Below are 18,034 nucleotides of genomic sequence, written 5' to 3'. Positions count from 1 at the left end.
CCCCAATTCCCCCAGCTACATGCTCCCCACAATCACAGCCCCCCCAATTCCTCCAGCCACATGCTCCCCACAATCACAGCTCCTTGCAAAGTTGAGAGGCTGCAGCAGTGCAATTTCCAAGGTCTTTGTGCACATTCTTCAGTTGGAAGTGAGCTGAGTGCACTAGGACCCAGCAGCACCGCAAGACCCGAGGTCAGTGCTGAGACCCGGGTCCTTGCTGCAAATCGGACATCAGAGACCCTGCTGAGCAACAGCCCCCACCGCTCCCCCAACACTTGCAGAGCCACCACTGGCCCGAGGCAGAAAATGGCTGCAACAAAAGGACACCAGTGAGTCGCAGAGAGCCATCGGATGCTATACACTCACCTCCTCACTAACCCTCACTGATGGAGCACCTGAATCGGATTTTTATGGAGCATGTCTGTTTTGCGCAGATTCCGGATTGGCGAACGAGGTGGTAAAGGGGAAAGTGCCGGTAAAGTTGGGCGTTCAGCCTATTAATTCAATTTAAATACATTTAAATGGCCGTCGCACCCATTTTGGGCGTGATCCCGATTGCGGCCATTTTCAGGCCTTGAAAAAGGAGGAACTGGAGCGGAGGTGGGCATGGATTGTACTACTCGCCTTACGCCCGACTTTACCAAGTTTTTGTGCCCGAAAATGGGCGCAACTTGACGGTAAAATCGGGACCATTGTCTCCACCTATGTAAAGGAACCAATTGTTGAAAAGTTAATGTGGTATGATTCCTTCAGCAGGTTGACACAGAAAAGGAAACAATACTTATATCCTGTTTTTTTTCTTTTTTTTCTCGCAGCTTAAATTTGAAACCATAGATGCAGAAGAATTAGCAAGTGAAGTCGCGAAATACAGCAAATTTGTGAATCAATTAGAGAAAGGTCTCCCCTCAAACACTGTGGTAGCTACGCTAAAAGACAATGTAGAGCAGATGAGACAAAAGGTATTTTGTTTTTCACTAACCATCACGTACTGAACATTTGTTTGATTTGGTTTGATTTATTATTGTTTCATGTATTAATGTACAGTGAAAAGTATTGTTCCTTGCGCGCTATACAGACAAAGCATACCGTTCTAAGAGGAGAGAGTGCAGAATGTAGTGTTAGTCATAGCGAGGGTGTAGAGAAAGATTGGGGCATCAGGCCATGGATGGGGGTGGGTCCAGATGGGATGGTGGTAGGATTGGGTCTAGTTGAGTTCAGTTGGGCATGCGTTGTAGGGCCCATTGGGTTGGGGGAGTCTCGTCCCAGTTGGGGGGTGGGGGGGGGTGTTCCTTGTGGGGGATTGAGCAGGGTATTTAAAATAGTTATGCAGAAGTTACAAGAAATTTTATTAATTCCAACATTTTCTGAGTAACTATTAACGTAACCGTGGCAGAGCAATCGAAAGTTAACGATTTAAATTGCTTTGTCGGATGGTTCCCAGTGCAGTACAATTGTCCATGGAAAGTTAGCGCTTCTGAGCAATTGTGCAAATGCTTACCGAGGAAGTTCCGAGAGGGATTCTTCAGTGCAGATTTGGGGTCCCCCCCGGCTCCAAATCCGATGCTGTGGAGCCCGGAACACCAGCATGTTTGCCAACCTCCCAAGATTTTTCTGTCAGGGAAGGAATTGGTCTTTCCTTCAGGGAAGGAATTTAGGAGAAACTCTTGACTCTCTTTACTCAGACAATGGTTAGAATGTGGAGTTTGCTACAATTTGGAGCAGTTGAGCTGAATAGCATACACGGAGGCACTGTGGTTGGCATGTGGCACAGTGGTTAGCACTGCTGCCTCACAGCGCCAGGGACCCGGGTTCAATTCCAGCCTTGGGTCACTGTCTGTGTGGATTTGCGTATTCTCCCCGTGTCTGCGTGGGTTTCAGCTGGGTACTCCGGTTTCCTCCTACAATTCAAAGATGTGCGGGTTAAGTTGATTGGCCATGCTAAATTGACTCTAGTGTCAGGGGGATTAGCAGGATAAATATGCAGGGTTGCGGGAAAAGCACCTGTGTGGGATTGTGGTTGGTACAGATTCAATGGGGCCACATGTCCTCCTCCTGTACTGTAGGGATTCTATGAAATTAAGGGAAATCCAGATACCTACATGAAAGAGCGAAGAATAAAAGGCTATTCTAATAGGTTAAGATGCAATTGGATGGGAGGAGGCTCATGTGGAGTTTAAACAACAGCAGTGACTAGTTGAACTGAATGGCCTGTTTCTGTGTGTAAATTCCATCTAAAATGCATTAAAATTTTTAATTTACCATTATGTTGCAGCTTCCTGTAATCACTGATCTAAGGAACCCCTTCCTGAAGCACAGACACTGGGAATTAATAGAGCATACTATTGGTGCTAAATTGATCGATGTAATCGAACCTGTAACTCTGGCTCGACTAATAGAACTTAATGCTTTTGAACATGCTGAGGAAATTCAGAATTTGTCAGGCCAGGCCTCTGGCGAAGCTGCGCTGGAAACCATTTTGAAAAAGGTGAGAGATTTGTCTGTTTATAGACATTACTGTTGAGAAATGGAAACCACTGGATTTGCTCACTGCATCACAACTAGTAATCTGACCAAAGTTTATTTTTCAATTAACCCATGATACAACTTCGCCTCTGGAAAATATCAGTTTGATATCTAGCTAGAATTTTCATATATTACATAGAAATCATAGAAACCCTACAGTGCGGAAGGAGGCCATTCGGCCCATCGAGTCTGCACCGACCACAATCCCACCCAGGCCCTACCCCCACATATTTACCCGCTAATCCCTTTAACCTACGCATCCCAGGACTCTAAGGGGCAATTTCTAACCTGGCCAATCAACCTAACCCGCACATCTTTGGGTTACTGGATGTTTTTTGCAGTACAATCTTTTCAGTTAAGGGGCTTATTGTGCATCAGAGGTATCTCTCTTTCCACCATCCTCTCCCTCCACTCCAATTCCTTTTTTTCCCCCTCCAGCTCCTCCCCTGATGAACTGCCTACTTCCAAGGCCTCATCATCCTCAAGATCCACATCTCTCTGGACAACCATGTCAATGGGGAGTGCAGCAGACCACCGCAATGACTGAGACTCTTGCAGGAAAGCATTTACTTGCACAACCAAGCCGGTCCAGGCACCAAAGTTATATCTTTGGAGCCTGATGGCCTGCTGAGCGGTGGCATTCCCTGTGCCTCTGCGGCTCTGCTTGAGGCTCAAGTAAAGGAGTCAGTAGTCATTCCTTTAAGGGAGATTCATTATCCCCTGGGGTTCATCTGTGCAGTTTTGGGGTTGGGATAAAGCTCTGAAGCTGCTTGAACAGGCAGAAGATGAAGGAGTTGTCAGTAAAGTGAGCACACATCTGCAGGAAGCTCTTGTTGTGGTCACCAAGCAGTTGGATGTTGATAGAGTGAAAGCTATTCTTGTTGATGAATTTCACTGGCCCACCACCACGTGCCTTGGTGGGTACGTGGGTATAATCGACTAAGAGCAAACTACTGTGGATGTTGGTGATCAGAAATAAAATAAACAAAGTGCTGGAAAAACTGGCAGATCTGGCAGCATCTGTGGTGAGAGAGATAGAGTTAATAGTTCCCTACTTCTGGACCAGAAGCTTCAGTTTCAAGTCCAATGCCAGGACCTGTTGGTCACAGAAGGAGCATTCATGATGCAGTTCAACAATCTGATAATCAACTCAGGAATCCTTCCACCACGTCCCCACTATTCCTCAAAGGGAAAAAAAGTGCATATATAAAGATATGCTAAAAGAAAAGTTTATGAAGTTTATTTATTAGCCACAAGTAGGCTTACATTCACAATATAATGAAGTTACTGTGAAAATCCCCTAGTCGCCACACTCCAGTGCCTGTTTGAGTACACGGAGGGAGAATTTAGCATGGTCAATGCACCTAACCTGCACATCTTTGGACTGTGGGAGGAAACCGGAGCAAACCCATGCAGACACGGGGAGAATGTGCAAACTCCTCACAGACAGTGACCCAAGCCGGGATTCGAACCTGGGCCCCTGGTGCTGTGAGGTAGCTGTGCTAACCACTGTGCCACCGTGCCGCCCAGCACTGCACAAAGGATGGAATGTGTGATAACCCCCATGAGGTCCATGGGGAATTAGTGGGGCCCAGGACTGGACCTGCTGAACAGTAATCCCAGGCAGGGACCAGTGTGTGTACCACAGCAGTGGTTTTACTTTGCATTCTATAAGAAACTCTACCTTTCCACTCGGGCTCCCTAAGTCATTACAGAATGTCAGAGTAGTTAACAATTTAGTGCATCTCATTTGGTTGCACAAGTCTGTTCCACTTCAGCCAAATGGTCGGATGCTGAGGTTCTGAGACACTGCTTCACCACAGACTTACGCTTCCATCTTCGATTTTCTTTCCCTCTGTTTTTGTCTGTTAATTCTGTTCTCCTTTCATTCTTAGTAAAGGCTGTCAATGTGTTCAGAGTCTTCCCATTGGTTTTGTGACTTTCTATCTCCTTGTTCGCAGACTCTGCTTTGATTGTTCCTTTGGGTTGAAATTTCATTCACCTGCAATGTTCTGTTCCTTGCACCCGATGATCTGACATGGAAAATTGAATGCAAACAATCAATGGAGTTTGTCTAAAGACTGACACTGGCATTTGGTCTCAGTGGCATCCATAATTGGAAATAGTTGTTTTGCATCCAAACCGGAGTGGTTTAACTTTGACACGTTTCCCAAATAAAATGCACTGTGTACCTGACTATAGATCCTGTATAAACTTGAACAACTTCTACTCTTTGTAAAGAGAATCACCACATTTTCTAACACGAGCTAGCAGTCAACCAGTCTCGTTGTAATTTCAAATATATTGGGGACTATTAGGTATATGCCTCAAATAGAAGCCCTAATTTGACGAGGTTAAATGTAAAAACCCATACTGTGACATGTTTACCATTTCAAAGTCTGTATATTTTTATTTGATATGATATTATTACTTTAATTCATGGATTTTTAAACATGTTTTATTTTTAGGTGGAAGATGGATGGAAAATTACCGAGTTTGTTGTGCTCCCTCATCGTGATGCCAAAGATGTTTTCATTCTTGGTGGCACCGATGAAATTCAGGTAATAATTATCCAGTGAACTGTATCTTTAGGACTTTTCTATTTTTTTCAGCTAAACCAGCAGTGGCTATCACTGGCACACATTTCCCCTGCCGCCTCTGGCTAAAAGCAATAGAGATATTCCCCGGAAGGAAAAAGGATCCCCTTCACTCTGTCTGCTGTCTGCACTGGGACATCAAAGGCATTGTCAGAGAACCTTGGCGATTTCTCGGTGTCTTCTACAACCTGATCTGCTCTTCTAAATGTTTCCTTCTTTTGCCAGAGTGCACCTCTCCTTCAGGAGATGCTAACTAGCCCAATATTCAGCCCCCAGAGAGGTGTGCAACCAAGGAATAGTGAGGGTACTGCTAGCTGTATGCTTACATGATGATCATGAACAACCAGCATGGATGTTACGTGCTTCTTGGAACATTGTGAATCGGTATAAAAATTGCACTTGTTTACTGGGTATGAGAAACTATGAAGACTGTTATGTATGTTGGGGCATGCCCCTTTAAGAGAACAGGCCAGGTGACCTGGGGCTCAAGCCCCACCTTGGGTGGAGTTTGCCTGAGCAGCCTGGTGCAGCCTGGAGCTGAATGTGTTAGAAGAAGTGTAGTAAGCTGTTCTGTTAATTTATCGTTACTGACCTTGTGGTCCTTATTAGCCTTCCATATCAGATCTCCAAACATACTAAGGACAAACTTGCTTTTCACCACTAAGTGGTGCTGAGTGATCAGAGCTATTGTCAGTTACAATTTTCAGAAAAGTGCTTGCACTCCAGAGGTTTGAGCACGTAAGTTAGGTACTGATGGAATAATGCACTTTTAGAGATGCTGGCAGCTATTCTCCCATCCCAGCATGTTAATTTTTTATCGCAGCAGGCCGGGAGATTGTCACGTCAGCTGATTCGTGGGGTTCGCGCGCACATTCGCTAGCGTCTGCTTGGCACTGGGAATTGGCGGGGAGGCGCAAAGACCATTGACATGGTCATTTTGATACAATTTGAATGTGATCAGTGGGCCCGGGACTGAAGCCCGCTAGCATCTCCCCCCACTGCCAGAGTGGTTCACTCTAGCAGGAATTACAGTAGCTCCCCACTACTGGGGAACTCGTGGCCCGACCCTGCTGGAGTGAATGGGGAGCAATCAGGGCTCCCCCAGAGGACTGGGTGGCAGGGGGGTGTTGCCCTCTGGGCATTGGCACCCTATCAGTGCCACTCTGTGCCCATGCCCAGGGTCCACCTTTGCGCTACTCATCAGGCATGGGGCAGTGCCAAGAGGGTGGGCCATATGGGACAGGACTAGGGGCAGGGCCTGGTGGGGCAGGGCCGAGGGGGTGATTCGGTGGTGGTGGGAGGTCCTGCTGCCACTCTGCATATGGATCGGTGGGGGAAGGAGGGAAACCAGCAATCATTGCGGGCTGGCGGGGTAGGGGGGGGTGGTTAGCCTGTTTGTGGGGGGGGAGTTGACACTGCGATGGGGGGTTAACTGTTAGGAGGAGAATTGGTTGTGGTGGGGCGGCTGAAGATCATGGCAGACTGGGGGGGTGGGGGAGGGGAGGGGGGTCGAGCTGGGCCCGGGAATGGTCGGAGGGCTAGCGATCGTGCCATTGGGGATGGAGGGGGCAGGGGGGGGGGGGGGGGGTGGAGAGAGCCGGTGATGCGGGGGTCACGGGCTGGCCAGTGATAGAGCTGGTCAGCAATCGGGAGGCCAGCAATCCGAGGCTACTGCATATATGTCGATCTCGGCACTGACAGATTGGTGCATGCGCAGTGGCCCGCTCAGCGCGCTAATTTCAGCCTCTTCAGCGGGAATAGGCACCCTGAAATTTAATGATATTCACGCTGGTGGCCTCTGCAGTGCACAGAGTGTGGGAGATTCTTCTCTGAACTCCCACTGAACAAAACTGCATGAATTACTCCAGTTTTCAAGCAAATTCGACACCTAAAATTTTTTGGGGAGAATTCCGCCCACTGTCTTTAAGAACATAAGAACATAAGAACATAAGAACTAGGAGCAGGAGTAGGCCATCTAGCCCCTCGAGCCTGCCCCGCCATTCAATAAGATCATGGCTGATCTGACGTGGATCAGTACCACTTACCCGCCTGATCCCCATAACCCTTAATTCCCTTACCGCTCAGGAATCCATCCATCCGCGCTTTAAACATATTCAGCGAGGTAGCCTCCACCCCTCAGTGGGCAGAGAATTCCAGAGATTCACCACCCTCTGGGAGAAGAAGTTCCTCCTCAACTCTGTCTTAAACCGACCCCCCTTTATTTTGAGGCTGTGTCCTCTAGTTTTAACTTCCTTACTAAGTGGAAAGAATCTCTCCGCCTCCACCCTATCCAGCCCCCGCATTATCTTATAAGTCTCCATAAGATCCCCCCTCATCCTTCTAAACTCCAACGAGTACAAACCCAATCTCCTCAGCCTCTCCTCATAATCCAAACCCCTCATCTCCGGTATCAACCTGGTGAACCTTCTCTGCACTCCCTCCAATGCCAATATATCCTTCCTCATATAAGGGGACCAATACTGCACACAGTATTCCAGCTGCGGCCTCACCAATGCCCTGTACAGGTGCATCAAGACATCCCTGCTTTTATATTCTATCCCCCTCGCAATATAGGCCAACATCCCATTTGCCTTCTTGATCACCTGTTGTACCTGCAGACTGGGCTTTTGCGTCTCATGCACAAGGACCCCCAGGTCCCTTTGCACGGTAGCATGTTTTAATTTGTTTCCATTGAGATAGTAATCCCATTTGTTATTATTTCCTCCAAAGTGTATAACCTCGCATTTCTCAACGTTATACTCCATTTGCCATATCCTCGCCCACTCACTCAGCCTGTCCAAATCTCTCTGCAGATCTTCTCCGTCCTCCACACGATTCACTTTTCCACTTATCTTTGTGTTTCCACTTATCTTTAAGATGGCATATCAACATGAGGTGAAAACAGAAAATGCTGGAAATGTATTTATTCGTTCAGGGGATTATGGATGTTTTGCTGTCCAACCCGAATTGCTCTTGAACTGAGTGGCTTGCCATCACCATTTCACTGAGCAGTTAAGAGTCAATCACATTACTGTGGGTCTGAGTCTGAAGTCATGCGTAGGCCAGACCAGATAAGGATGGCAGATTTCCTTCCCTAAAGGACATGAGTGAGTTAGGTGGGTTCTTACAACAATTGATTCCTAGCCGTCGTTACTGAGACAAACTTTTCAATTCCAGATTATTAATTGAATTTATATTCCACCACCAGCTGCGGTGCGATTTGAACCATTGTCCCCAGAACATTAACCTCTGCCTCTGGACTAAAAGGCCAGTGACATGACCTCTGGGCCACTTACTCAGCAGGTCTGGCAGCATCTGTGGAGAGCGAAGCAGAGTTACTGGGCAACCCACCACTCAAAATGGCCTCGTGCCAAGATGCAACCAAGAACTTGGCAACGTTTTAGTAATCACCCACCTCTGTTCCCAGCTCCAGTAGGAGCTAAGGAAGTTTGCTCATTATCTTAGGTTGATGACTTTTCATCAAAATTAGTGAAAGGTCATTGACCTGAAATGTTAGCTCTCTTTTTCTCCCTCCACAAACTGCTGAATATTTCCCATCTACTCTGATTTTATTTCAGAGTTTTAGCACCTGCGATATTTTGCTCATTTATCTAAGGCTCTGCTTGCCCTCTTGGCTAAATGCAAAAGACTACATGCGCTTGTAGAAGAATGACAAAAGAGTTCTCCTGGAGTTCTGGCCAATATTTAAACCTCAATCAATGTTGTTCCAACAGAGCAGAGTGATATTGATGGCTGGCTAGTCATCTGTGCTCAACTAATTCTGGGATCTCGAGCAGCCCTGATTTTAATTGTTCTGTTGTTGGTGGCCATGCCCTCAACTGTCTGGGCCTAAGCTCTGGAATTCCCAAATCCAGGAAACTCCAACCTTAAAAGTCTATCCAATCTCAGCCCAGCTGGTCTGGTCATTGTTTATGAGTGTGACTATCTCACACTTCCTAGATACCAGCAAGACAACCTGGGCCCACCTTTGCAACCAAGCTTGTTGTTGAGCAGAATGAGGTCACATGACCATCTTCATTCCTCCATTTTACCCTAAATTAAAGAAATATTACAAAAACATAACGGGCAGAATCCTGAACTCTGTGCACAGAGCCAAGGAAACCAGTGGGTATCTCTCCAGCTGCACGACTGAGCTTTCTCTCCATATTTTATGGCACTCTGTGTATAAAAAAATCTGGAGGCATGGTTTTTGCCATCACACTGGTGGGACAGGACCTGATACCAATCTGCACTGAAAGAGCATACTCCCCTCTCCCGCTCCACCCCAACGATCTCTTCCAAATAGAGCACCTGCTCCTTTTTTTTTACTCATTCGTGAGACATGGGTGTCGCTGGCTGGCCAGCATTTATTGCCCATCCTTAGTTGCCTGGGAGCAGTTGAGAGTTAACCACATTGCTGGGGCTCTGGAGTCACATGTAGACCGGGTAAGGATGGCAGATTTCCTTCTCTAAAGGACATTAGTGAACCAGATGGGTTTTTCCGACAATTGACAATGGTTTCATGGTCATCAGTAGACTCTTAATTCCAGATATTTTTTATTGAATTCAACTTCCACCATCTGTCCTGGTGGGATTCGAACCTGGGTTCCCAGAACATCAGCTGAGTTTCTGGATAGTTTAGCGATTTTTACCACTAGGCCATAGCCTCCTGCCTCTGTCCTTGGTGTGGCACTGCCAGTTTGGAATGGCAGGGGCAAGGCCTGGGGGCAGTGTCAGGGTACTGTCTTGGCATGTCCATCATCTCTGGTGGCTATACGTATCTCTGCACCCCCAGCAGGTTCCTTGCACTACTTCACATCTCTCAAAAGCAGTTATAAACTTCACCAACATGATGTCACCTTGGTGCGGGGTAATTCTCAATGTGGAGATAACATGTAGTGAGGAAGTTCAATAATTATATTTAAACTTATGCAAATATATTTAAAAGCGGGAACCTCATTACGTCACCGGCGGGAAAAATCAGAAGACAAGATCTCGCCGGCGAGAATCTCATTTTCCGATACCCATGAGATTTTGCACCCACATCATTTACGTTCCTGGCGATCGCGGGTGCAAAGTTGCGCCTCCTCAACTTTATAAGCATTGATTTGCAACACGTTCCAGTATAAGCTGAGGATTGCAGACAAGAGTCCCATTATCTGAACTGGATTGTAATCCAGCTGGGCAGTTATACTCAATGGGAGCAGATTTTCCTCAACTCATGCCGGATTATAGCCCTGACAGGCTCTTCTCACTGAATATTGGATTGACATCCGCTGGGTACTCTCATCCAATGCAGGTGGATTTGGATTGCATGTAGCCAACCCTCCTGCTACATGCTGGCTGTTGGTTAAAAGACCTTTCCACATAAAATGGGTCTTTGCGACAGAAAAACCCGGAGCACTGTCTGTTGGGTATAAAGCTGTGGAAGCAATAGTTTGCCTCCTGTGGTGCTAGGCACGGAAGTGAAGAAGATAGATTGGGGAATAGGAAGATGCAAAATTCAGCAGCACCACTACCAATAGGAAGGTGTATTAAAGCATCAAAAGCTGAAAACATGGTTACCATTATAACTAGAAACTTGGAAATTTATAACAGAAAATGACAAAACACGAAGGAAGATTTTATAGGCAGGAATTGCATGCAAATGTACAATTTTTGAATGTAATAGATTTGTATATGTGGCTATACATTTTGAACAACTTTCAAGTTCAGAAAAGTGTGCATTATAAAATTGTGTCACCATGTACACAATTAGCTACGGTGCTGTATCAAATTCTCCCAGGCTGTCATGCGAGCAGCATGGTGGTTAGCATTGCTGTCTCACAGCGTCAGGTACCCAGGTTCAATTCCGGCCTAGGGTGTCTGTGTGAAGTGTGCATGTTCTCCCCCTGTCTGCATGGGTTTCCTCTGGGTGCTCCGGTTTCCTCCCACAGTCTAAAGATGTGCAGGGATTATGAGAATAGGGTCTGGGTAAGATGCCCTAGTGGAGAGTCGGTGCAGACTTAATGTGCCAAATGGCCTCCTTCTGCACTCTAGGGATACTATGAATTGCCTTCCGATAAGGAAAACAAAGCTTCTAGGCTGAAGGAACACTTCATCAGGTCATAAAGTGTTTCATCTCATGCACATGCAAGTTTTCCTTCCTATTGGCAAGAACCTGAGCTTTGATTGACACTTTGTTGAGGTAGAGTACTTGGGTAATTCCAGCTGTAAATTTGATTTGTCATGTTGTTTGCCAGACCCTTCCTGATAAAACTTTCTTGCAGAGCCTTCAGCATTACAATTAGTTAACATTTGCTTCACAATGTTCCTAACACAGCTACAAATAATTATTTCAGTCAACCTAATTTCGAACCTTTAAAAAGTATCACACTATTATATATCCCTTCTTGCACATCTACGTGGGACTCATATCAACAGATAATACAAAGGAGTAACTAAGTACATTATATATTTTAAAGAAAACAAAAGAAAAATTATAATCTTTATTCTTTATGAGTACATGGGACTTAATAGGATGGAGGGTTATAGGTAGGCCTAGAAGGTAGGGATATGTTCGGTGCAACTTGTGGGGCCGAAGGGCCTGTTTTGTGCTGTAGTTTTTCTATGTTTCTACGTTTCTAAACAAAACACGGGAATAAAAAATAGGAACAAAACTTCTGAAGTATTATGTTTCTAGTGCTCACTGACGGTTTTGCTGAAGGTTTTAATCATGAAGTGTTGGTTGGAGGGATGTCGCCCTGTGGCAATCATGCATCAAGATCCAGTAAATCGAAGTGTTTGAAACCCGAGTACAAGTTTTCAGCTGAATAATATAAAAACAAATTGTTACAGGCATTGCTGGATGACAGCATCATCAACGTATCGACCATTGCCTCTTCACGCTATGTTGGACCTATTAAAAATCGTGTTGATGAGTGGCAAAGGCTTCTCTCGCTATTCAATGAAACCCTGGTGAGTGTTACACCTCTAATGGTTCAAATTGCAAAAGCTTCAACTTTATGGTTGATACTACATTATGCTTTGATCTTTCAGATCAAGAATTCTAAATCTTTTGAAGTGTCTGTGTATCTATAATGCAGAGTATGTGAAGGAGGTTTTTTTATGCTGGACTGTATGGTGCACAATGTGTATTTGTAACATTAGCCATAACCTCTGAGCTCCCCAGCGTCAGATTGGGGGAGTTCCCCAAAGAAACGCTGGGTAATCTCTCTCGGAACCTTTGCTTGGCAATTGCCCAGAAGTGCAAACTTCCTTCGGATCGCAAACTTCAGATGGTTCTGGCAGGGTTACATCAACAGTTACTCAGAACAAATTAGAAGAATTCAAACACCTCCACCCTGTGAGCCCAACTCTCGCCCCCAGGCCTGACTCGACACCCCCCACCCCGCCCCCTCCGACCTCCACTCCCCCACCCATCATGACTGCACCCCCGACCTGACAGGACCTCACCCCCAATTTGACCCTCCGACTCGACCAGACACCACTCCCATCACGACCCCTCCACCCTCCCCCCCTCCGACCACCCCCCTCAGATTTGACCCCTCACAACCTAAGTCTGACCCCCACACCACCCCTGATGTTCGCCCCCTCCACCCTCGCCAATGTCCGACTTTGCCACCCTCCTGATGTCTGATTCTCTGCTGCCCCCGATGTCCGATCCTTTCATGATGTCCAAGTCCCCATTCTCTCATTTCTGACCTATACCCTCCTTCCAATGTTCGACCCCCCGACACCCCTAATGTCCAATAGCCCCCACCCTCCCTGACCCCTCTCACCTCCCCCCAGTGTTCAACACCCTTCCAACCACCCCCATAAAAGAAGGCGGCATGTCTTCCTTCAATCCGACTCTGGGCTTTGGAGACAGCTGTGCTCCCTGGATCTCATCCGGCCTAAGTCGGAAGGCTGCGTGAGACAGGCACGGAAAAGATTTGGCATAAGCAATTGGGTAAGCAGTGGCAATCCAACACTGATTGCCACTCTGAGGAAGTTATGGCCCCTTATATAATGCTTAATTTTACATTGAATTGTTAAAGTTACACATTCAGCACATGCCCTAATATACCACTTATTAAAGGACGGTTCCAATGAATTGAAGTAATGATAATTCTTCAGAATATTGTATCTTCAACAACCAACTGGAAGAGAATCAAATGTAATGCTCACATTTACACATGCTACCATATTGAAATTTCTCAATGTTTCACTGAGTGTTTCTCAGGAATATTCTCCTCCTGTTAATTGTTTAATTGTCCACCACTATTCATGACTGGATGTGGCAGGACTGCAAAGCTTAGATCTGATCCATTGGTTGGAGTAACACTTATTGTTGTCTATTGCATGATGCTTTCACTGTTTGGCACACAAGTAGCTCTGTGTTGTAGCTTCCGTGTGTTGGCACCTCATTTTTAGATATGCCAGCTCCTGGCATGCCCTCAATGTTGAGGACTCTCAGGGCAACTCCCTCCTGACTATGTACCACTGTGCCACTACCTCCGGTGGGCCTGTCTATGACACCAACAAGTGAAAGAAGGCATGACCAAAAATGTTAATATCGTAAATTTTTTCTCCTATCACAGGAACAATGGATGATGTGCCAGCGAAACTGGTTGTACCTGGAAAGTATCTTTTGTGCTCCAGACATTCAGCGTCAGCTGCCTGCAGAGGCAAGGATGTTCACTCAAGTGGATAAAGCCTGGAAGGAAATCATGCGAAAAGTAAATCGTCTGCCCAATGCTCTGAGAGCAGCTACACAACCTGGTATGTAAAATATGTGAACATCTGCTTTCAAACAATTTAGCAAAATTACGAAATGTTCTTATTGTTAATACTTATAATAATATTTTAATGACCAACAATACAATAATTTTTGATTGATTTGTCCTACTGTGCTCTCTCTGTGGCTGTAGTCTGTTCATAGGATTGATTGCTCTGGACCTTTGTCTTTGTCCTACACTTCTTCTGGACCCACGTCACAGCACCTTCAAAGACCAATGTCGCTTCGTAATTCTTCCATGTATTCTCATTTCCCGAATCCATTTTCTTCCTCAGGTGCTCTCAGTGCAATCCAGTGATTCCACCATCCACTGTATTTCCAGCACTTCCACACCCAGCTCCTTTTGAAGTCAATGAGAAAGATATTTGTACCTGATCTCATTATCATGGGTCTCAGTGCAATATAAACTCAGCTAAAGTGCTCAACGATTCCATGTTACAATCTCAGTGACTTTACAGGAGATCTTGTAGCACAGTGGTAACTCCAGGTTCCAGTCCAATGCCAGAACTTGTTGGCCATGCAATGTGCATTTATAACACGGTTCAACGGGCTGATAATCAGCAGGATCGAAAGTGAATAAAGAGGAAATCTTCGGGCCTGTGACATTTCCAGCTTCCATCTTAAAAGACACAAGTGAATTTCTGGACCTTTCTACAAACCTCAGTGGACGCCACCTCTGCTGTAATTCCTTCTCTGTGTGTCTGGGTCTTGTATCCGTGGGTGAGTGGTGGGTGCTACTGCAAGTACATTTGGGTGTTGAGAAACCAGAGGTAATAGATTTAAAATCATTGCAAATGATCTAGATGGGAGATAAGAAGGAATATTTTCACTCAAAGTTGTTGGTTTCTGGAACCTGTATCTGAAATGGTGGTGAAAGCTGAAAGGGAATTGAACAATTAATAAGGATGAGAAACTTACAAGGTTATGGACAAAAAAAGAGTTTGAGACTAAACTTGACTATTTATTCGAAGAGCCAATACAAGCCTGATGGGCTGATTGGCCTCCTTCTATGTTATAACTTTCAAAAATGCCAAACCTCTCCTCTCCTGTTTGCTCCATTAGGGTGCTTTAAAATTGATCTATTTGTCATCTGTCCTCATATCCCCTTATATCCAACTTGATTGAGTTCTTTGAGGAAGTGACGAGAAAAATTGACCAGGGCAAGGCAGTGGATGTTGTACACATGAACTTTAGTGAAGCCTTTGATAAGGTTTCTCATGGCAGGCTGATACAGGAGGTGAAGTCATTTGGGATCTGAGGTGAGCTGGTAAGATGGATTCAAAACTGGCTTGGGCATAGAAAGCAGAGAGTAGCAGTGGAAGGGTAATTTTCTAACTGGAGGTCTGTGACAAGCGGTGTTCCACAAGGATCAGTGCTAGGGCCTCTGTTGTTTGTAATATATATAAATGATTTGGAGGAAAATGCAGGTAGTCTAATTGGTAAATTTGCAGATGCTACAAAAATTGGGGGAGTAGCAGATAGTGAGGAGGACTGTCAGAGGATTCAGCAGGACCAAAATTGGCTGGAGACCTGGGCCGAAAGATGGCAGATGGAATTTAACTCAGACAAATGTGAGGTGATGCGATTTGGAAGGTATCCTGCAGAAGGAAAGTATACAGTAAATGGTAGAGCCCTTGGGAATATTAGCATACAGAGGGATCTAGGCATGCAGATCCACAGTTCCCTGAAGGTGGCAACTCAGGTGAACAAAGTGGTCAAGAAGACATAAGGCATGCTGGCCTTCATTGATTGGGGCATTGAGTATAGGAATTGAAAAATCATGTTGCAGCTGTATAAGAGTTTGGTTAGGCCACATTTAGAGTATTGTGTACAATTCTGATTACCACACTACCAGAAGGATGTTGATGCATTGGAAAGGGTGCAGAAGAAATTTACCAGGATGTTACCTGGTTTGGAGGATATGGACTATGAAGAAAGGTTGAACAAACTTGGATTGTTTTTATTGGAGTGTCAGAGGCTGAGGGGGGATCTGATAGAGATTTACAAGATTATGACAGGCTTGGATAGAGTGGATAGTCAGAGTCTTTTTCCCAGGGTTGAAGAGTCAATTACTCAGGGGCATAGGTTGAAAGTAAGAGGGGGAAAGTTTAAAAGAAAGGTAAGGGGCAAGTTTTTCACACAGGGTGGTGAATGCCTGGAATGAGCTGCTGGAGGAGGATTCTATAACAACCTCAAGAGGCGTCTGGATAGATACATGAATAGGCAGGGAATAGAGGGATATGGACCACGTCGAGGCAAGAAAATATTAGATTAGAGAGGCATCTGGGTCAGCACAGACTTGGTAGGCTGAAGGGCCTGTTACTGTGCTGTACTATTCTTTGTTCTCTTTGTTCTTTGGCTTGGTGTCAGATTTAGTGTAATGATATAGTGTGTTTCACGATATTAAAGGTGCTATACAGATGTAAATTGTTATTTTTGTTATACTGGTGAGGCATCCGACCCCTTGTTGAGATGATATGAGGGTGGTTGCTCTGTAGACAAACACAACCATTAGTTTATGCACAGTGCAATTCCACAGAAATGAGGTGAATTGATAGCATATTTTAGTTGTGTTAGTTGAGAAGAAAAACATAAACAAAATGGTTGGGTAGTGAGGGAATTATGGTGGCTGGGAGAAAGCTGTAAGTATTTCAGTCATTTTAAAAAGTTTGTAGTTTATCTTAAACGTCAATGTATTATAAGGGAATTTAGAACAATAACAAGCCAGCGGCTGTGTCTGGGATGTAAAAATAATTATCTGATGTAAGAGTAACTACAAAATGCATGTTCTGTGATTTAGAAAGCCTTGAATTCCTTTGAAGAACAAAACCTTCCATTAATGTGATTGATGCGTATTGTAAAGCAATGCATTTCTATATGATTAATCACATGATGTCCCTTGATGCCATCTGAGGCATTTGCGGGTTTTTATCCCTGTTCCATGTTGGACTTCAATCAGGCAACACTTTGCTCGTACAACTGTATTGGTTTGTTTAAGTAACCCATGGTGTGGCACCTCAAACATCCTTTTATCTTTTTGTTGAATCGGTCAAAAACAATTGCTCGTACACAGTTGCTCACACACAACAAGAAAAAACTGGCGACGAGGTTGGTTTTTAAACTGCAATTGATCGGATCCTGAAGTTTTTCTTTTAAACTGTGACTTCAATGTGATTGACGTTAGGAAGATGAAAGAAAAACAATTTGGCGCCTCCATTCTGAAACAAGTCAAATAAAAAAACCTGCCTCTGCAAGAAGAAATAGTGTGAGTAGCTTTGAAAAGAAGTTTGTTTACTGTTTAGAGGCTGGGTCGACTTTTGAATGGAACCTCACACGTGGGGCTGCAGCAACAGGAGCCTCACATCTTCACTTTCATTACAAAAAGGATGAGCCTGTGCATTCAAAAAAGGCGAGATTCTACTCCCAATAAATAAAAACAAAGGACAACTTTGAATTCCAAGTAATGTCTTTGTGTTTAGGAAATGGAAGTGTAATCGCTGAACATAAAAGCAGTTTGAAAAAGATAATTTTTCCAAACTACAGAAGCAACTAAACAAAGCAAATAATACAAGTTAATAAGGAAGAGAAAAAGAAATGAGGGGAGAAAACATTGAAAGTATTGCAATTTAATAACTAGCAAAGGGAGTGATGGGCAAAGATTCCCTCAGTTGAGGCATTTGAAGAAAATGTGGAAACATGGAATGATTAAGAAGAGAGATTTCATTGTTATTTGGCTGCAAATAACATACCCAATGAACTTAATCACTTTCCTAAGCGTAGTAGGGCATAAAATCTTTACATTGCTACAAAGCCTTCCTGAGAAGCCTAGTTAAAAAACCTACGAGGAATTGACCAAGATTCTTGAGACTCATTTTTTGCCTAAACCACTAATAATTGCTGAGAGATTCTGATTTCATCGACAGAGCCAAGAAGGGTGAAAATATATCACAGTTCATTGCAACGCTGATGAGTTTAGCGAAGAACTGCGAGTTTGGCTCGACCCTTGAAGACACTCTGTGAGACAGACTTGTTTGTGGACTTCGAAATGAGGCAATTCAAAGATAATTGCTCATCGAAAGCTCTTTAGCACTCCATCATCTGCAGCGACCTTCACAACCACCTCACCCATGGAATT

General features: G+C 44.8%; 1 protein-coding gene across 1 annotated transcript in view; it reads left to right on the top strand.

Moving 5' to 3' along the window:
- The first annotated feature begins 660 nt into the window (after positions 1-660).
- dnah6 (dynein, axonemal, heavy chain 6) overlaps positions 661-18,034 on the top strand; it is a 215,150-nt gene continuing 197,776 nt past the window's right edge. Inside the window, exons 1-6 of the mRNA XM_078215309.1 lie at positions 661-666; positions 816-959; positions 2,273-2,485; positions 4,992-5,084; positions 11,958-12,077; positions 13,703-13,883. Coding sequence (XP_078071435.1) covers positions 661-666; positions 816-959; positions 2,273-2,485; positions 4,992-5,084; positions 11,958-12,077; positions 13,703-13,883 — 757 coding nt within the window. The remainder of the gene's footprint in view (positions 667-815; positions 960-2,272; positions 2,486-4,991; positions 5,085-11,957; positions 12,078-13,702; positions 13,884-18,034) is intronic.

This window comes from Mustelus asterias, chromosome 6 (genome assembly GCF_964213995.1).
Source record: "Mustelus asterias chromosome 6, sMusAst1.hap1.1, whole genome shotgun sequence".
Taxonomy (NCBI): domain Eukaryota; kingdom Metazoa; phylum Chordata; class Chondrichthyes; order Carcharhiniformes; family Triakidae; genus Mustelus; species Mustelus asterias.
This window is presented reverse-complemented; position numbering and strand designations above follow the sequence as displayed.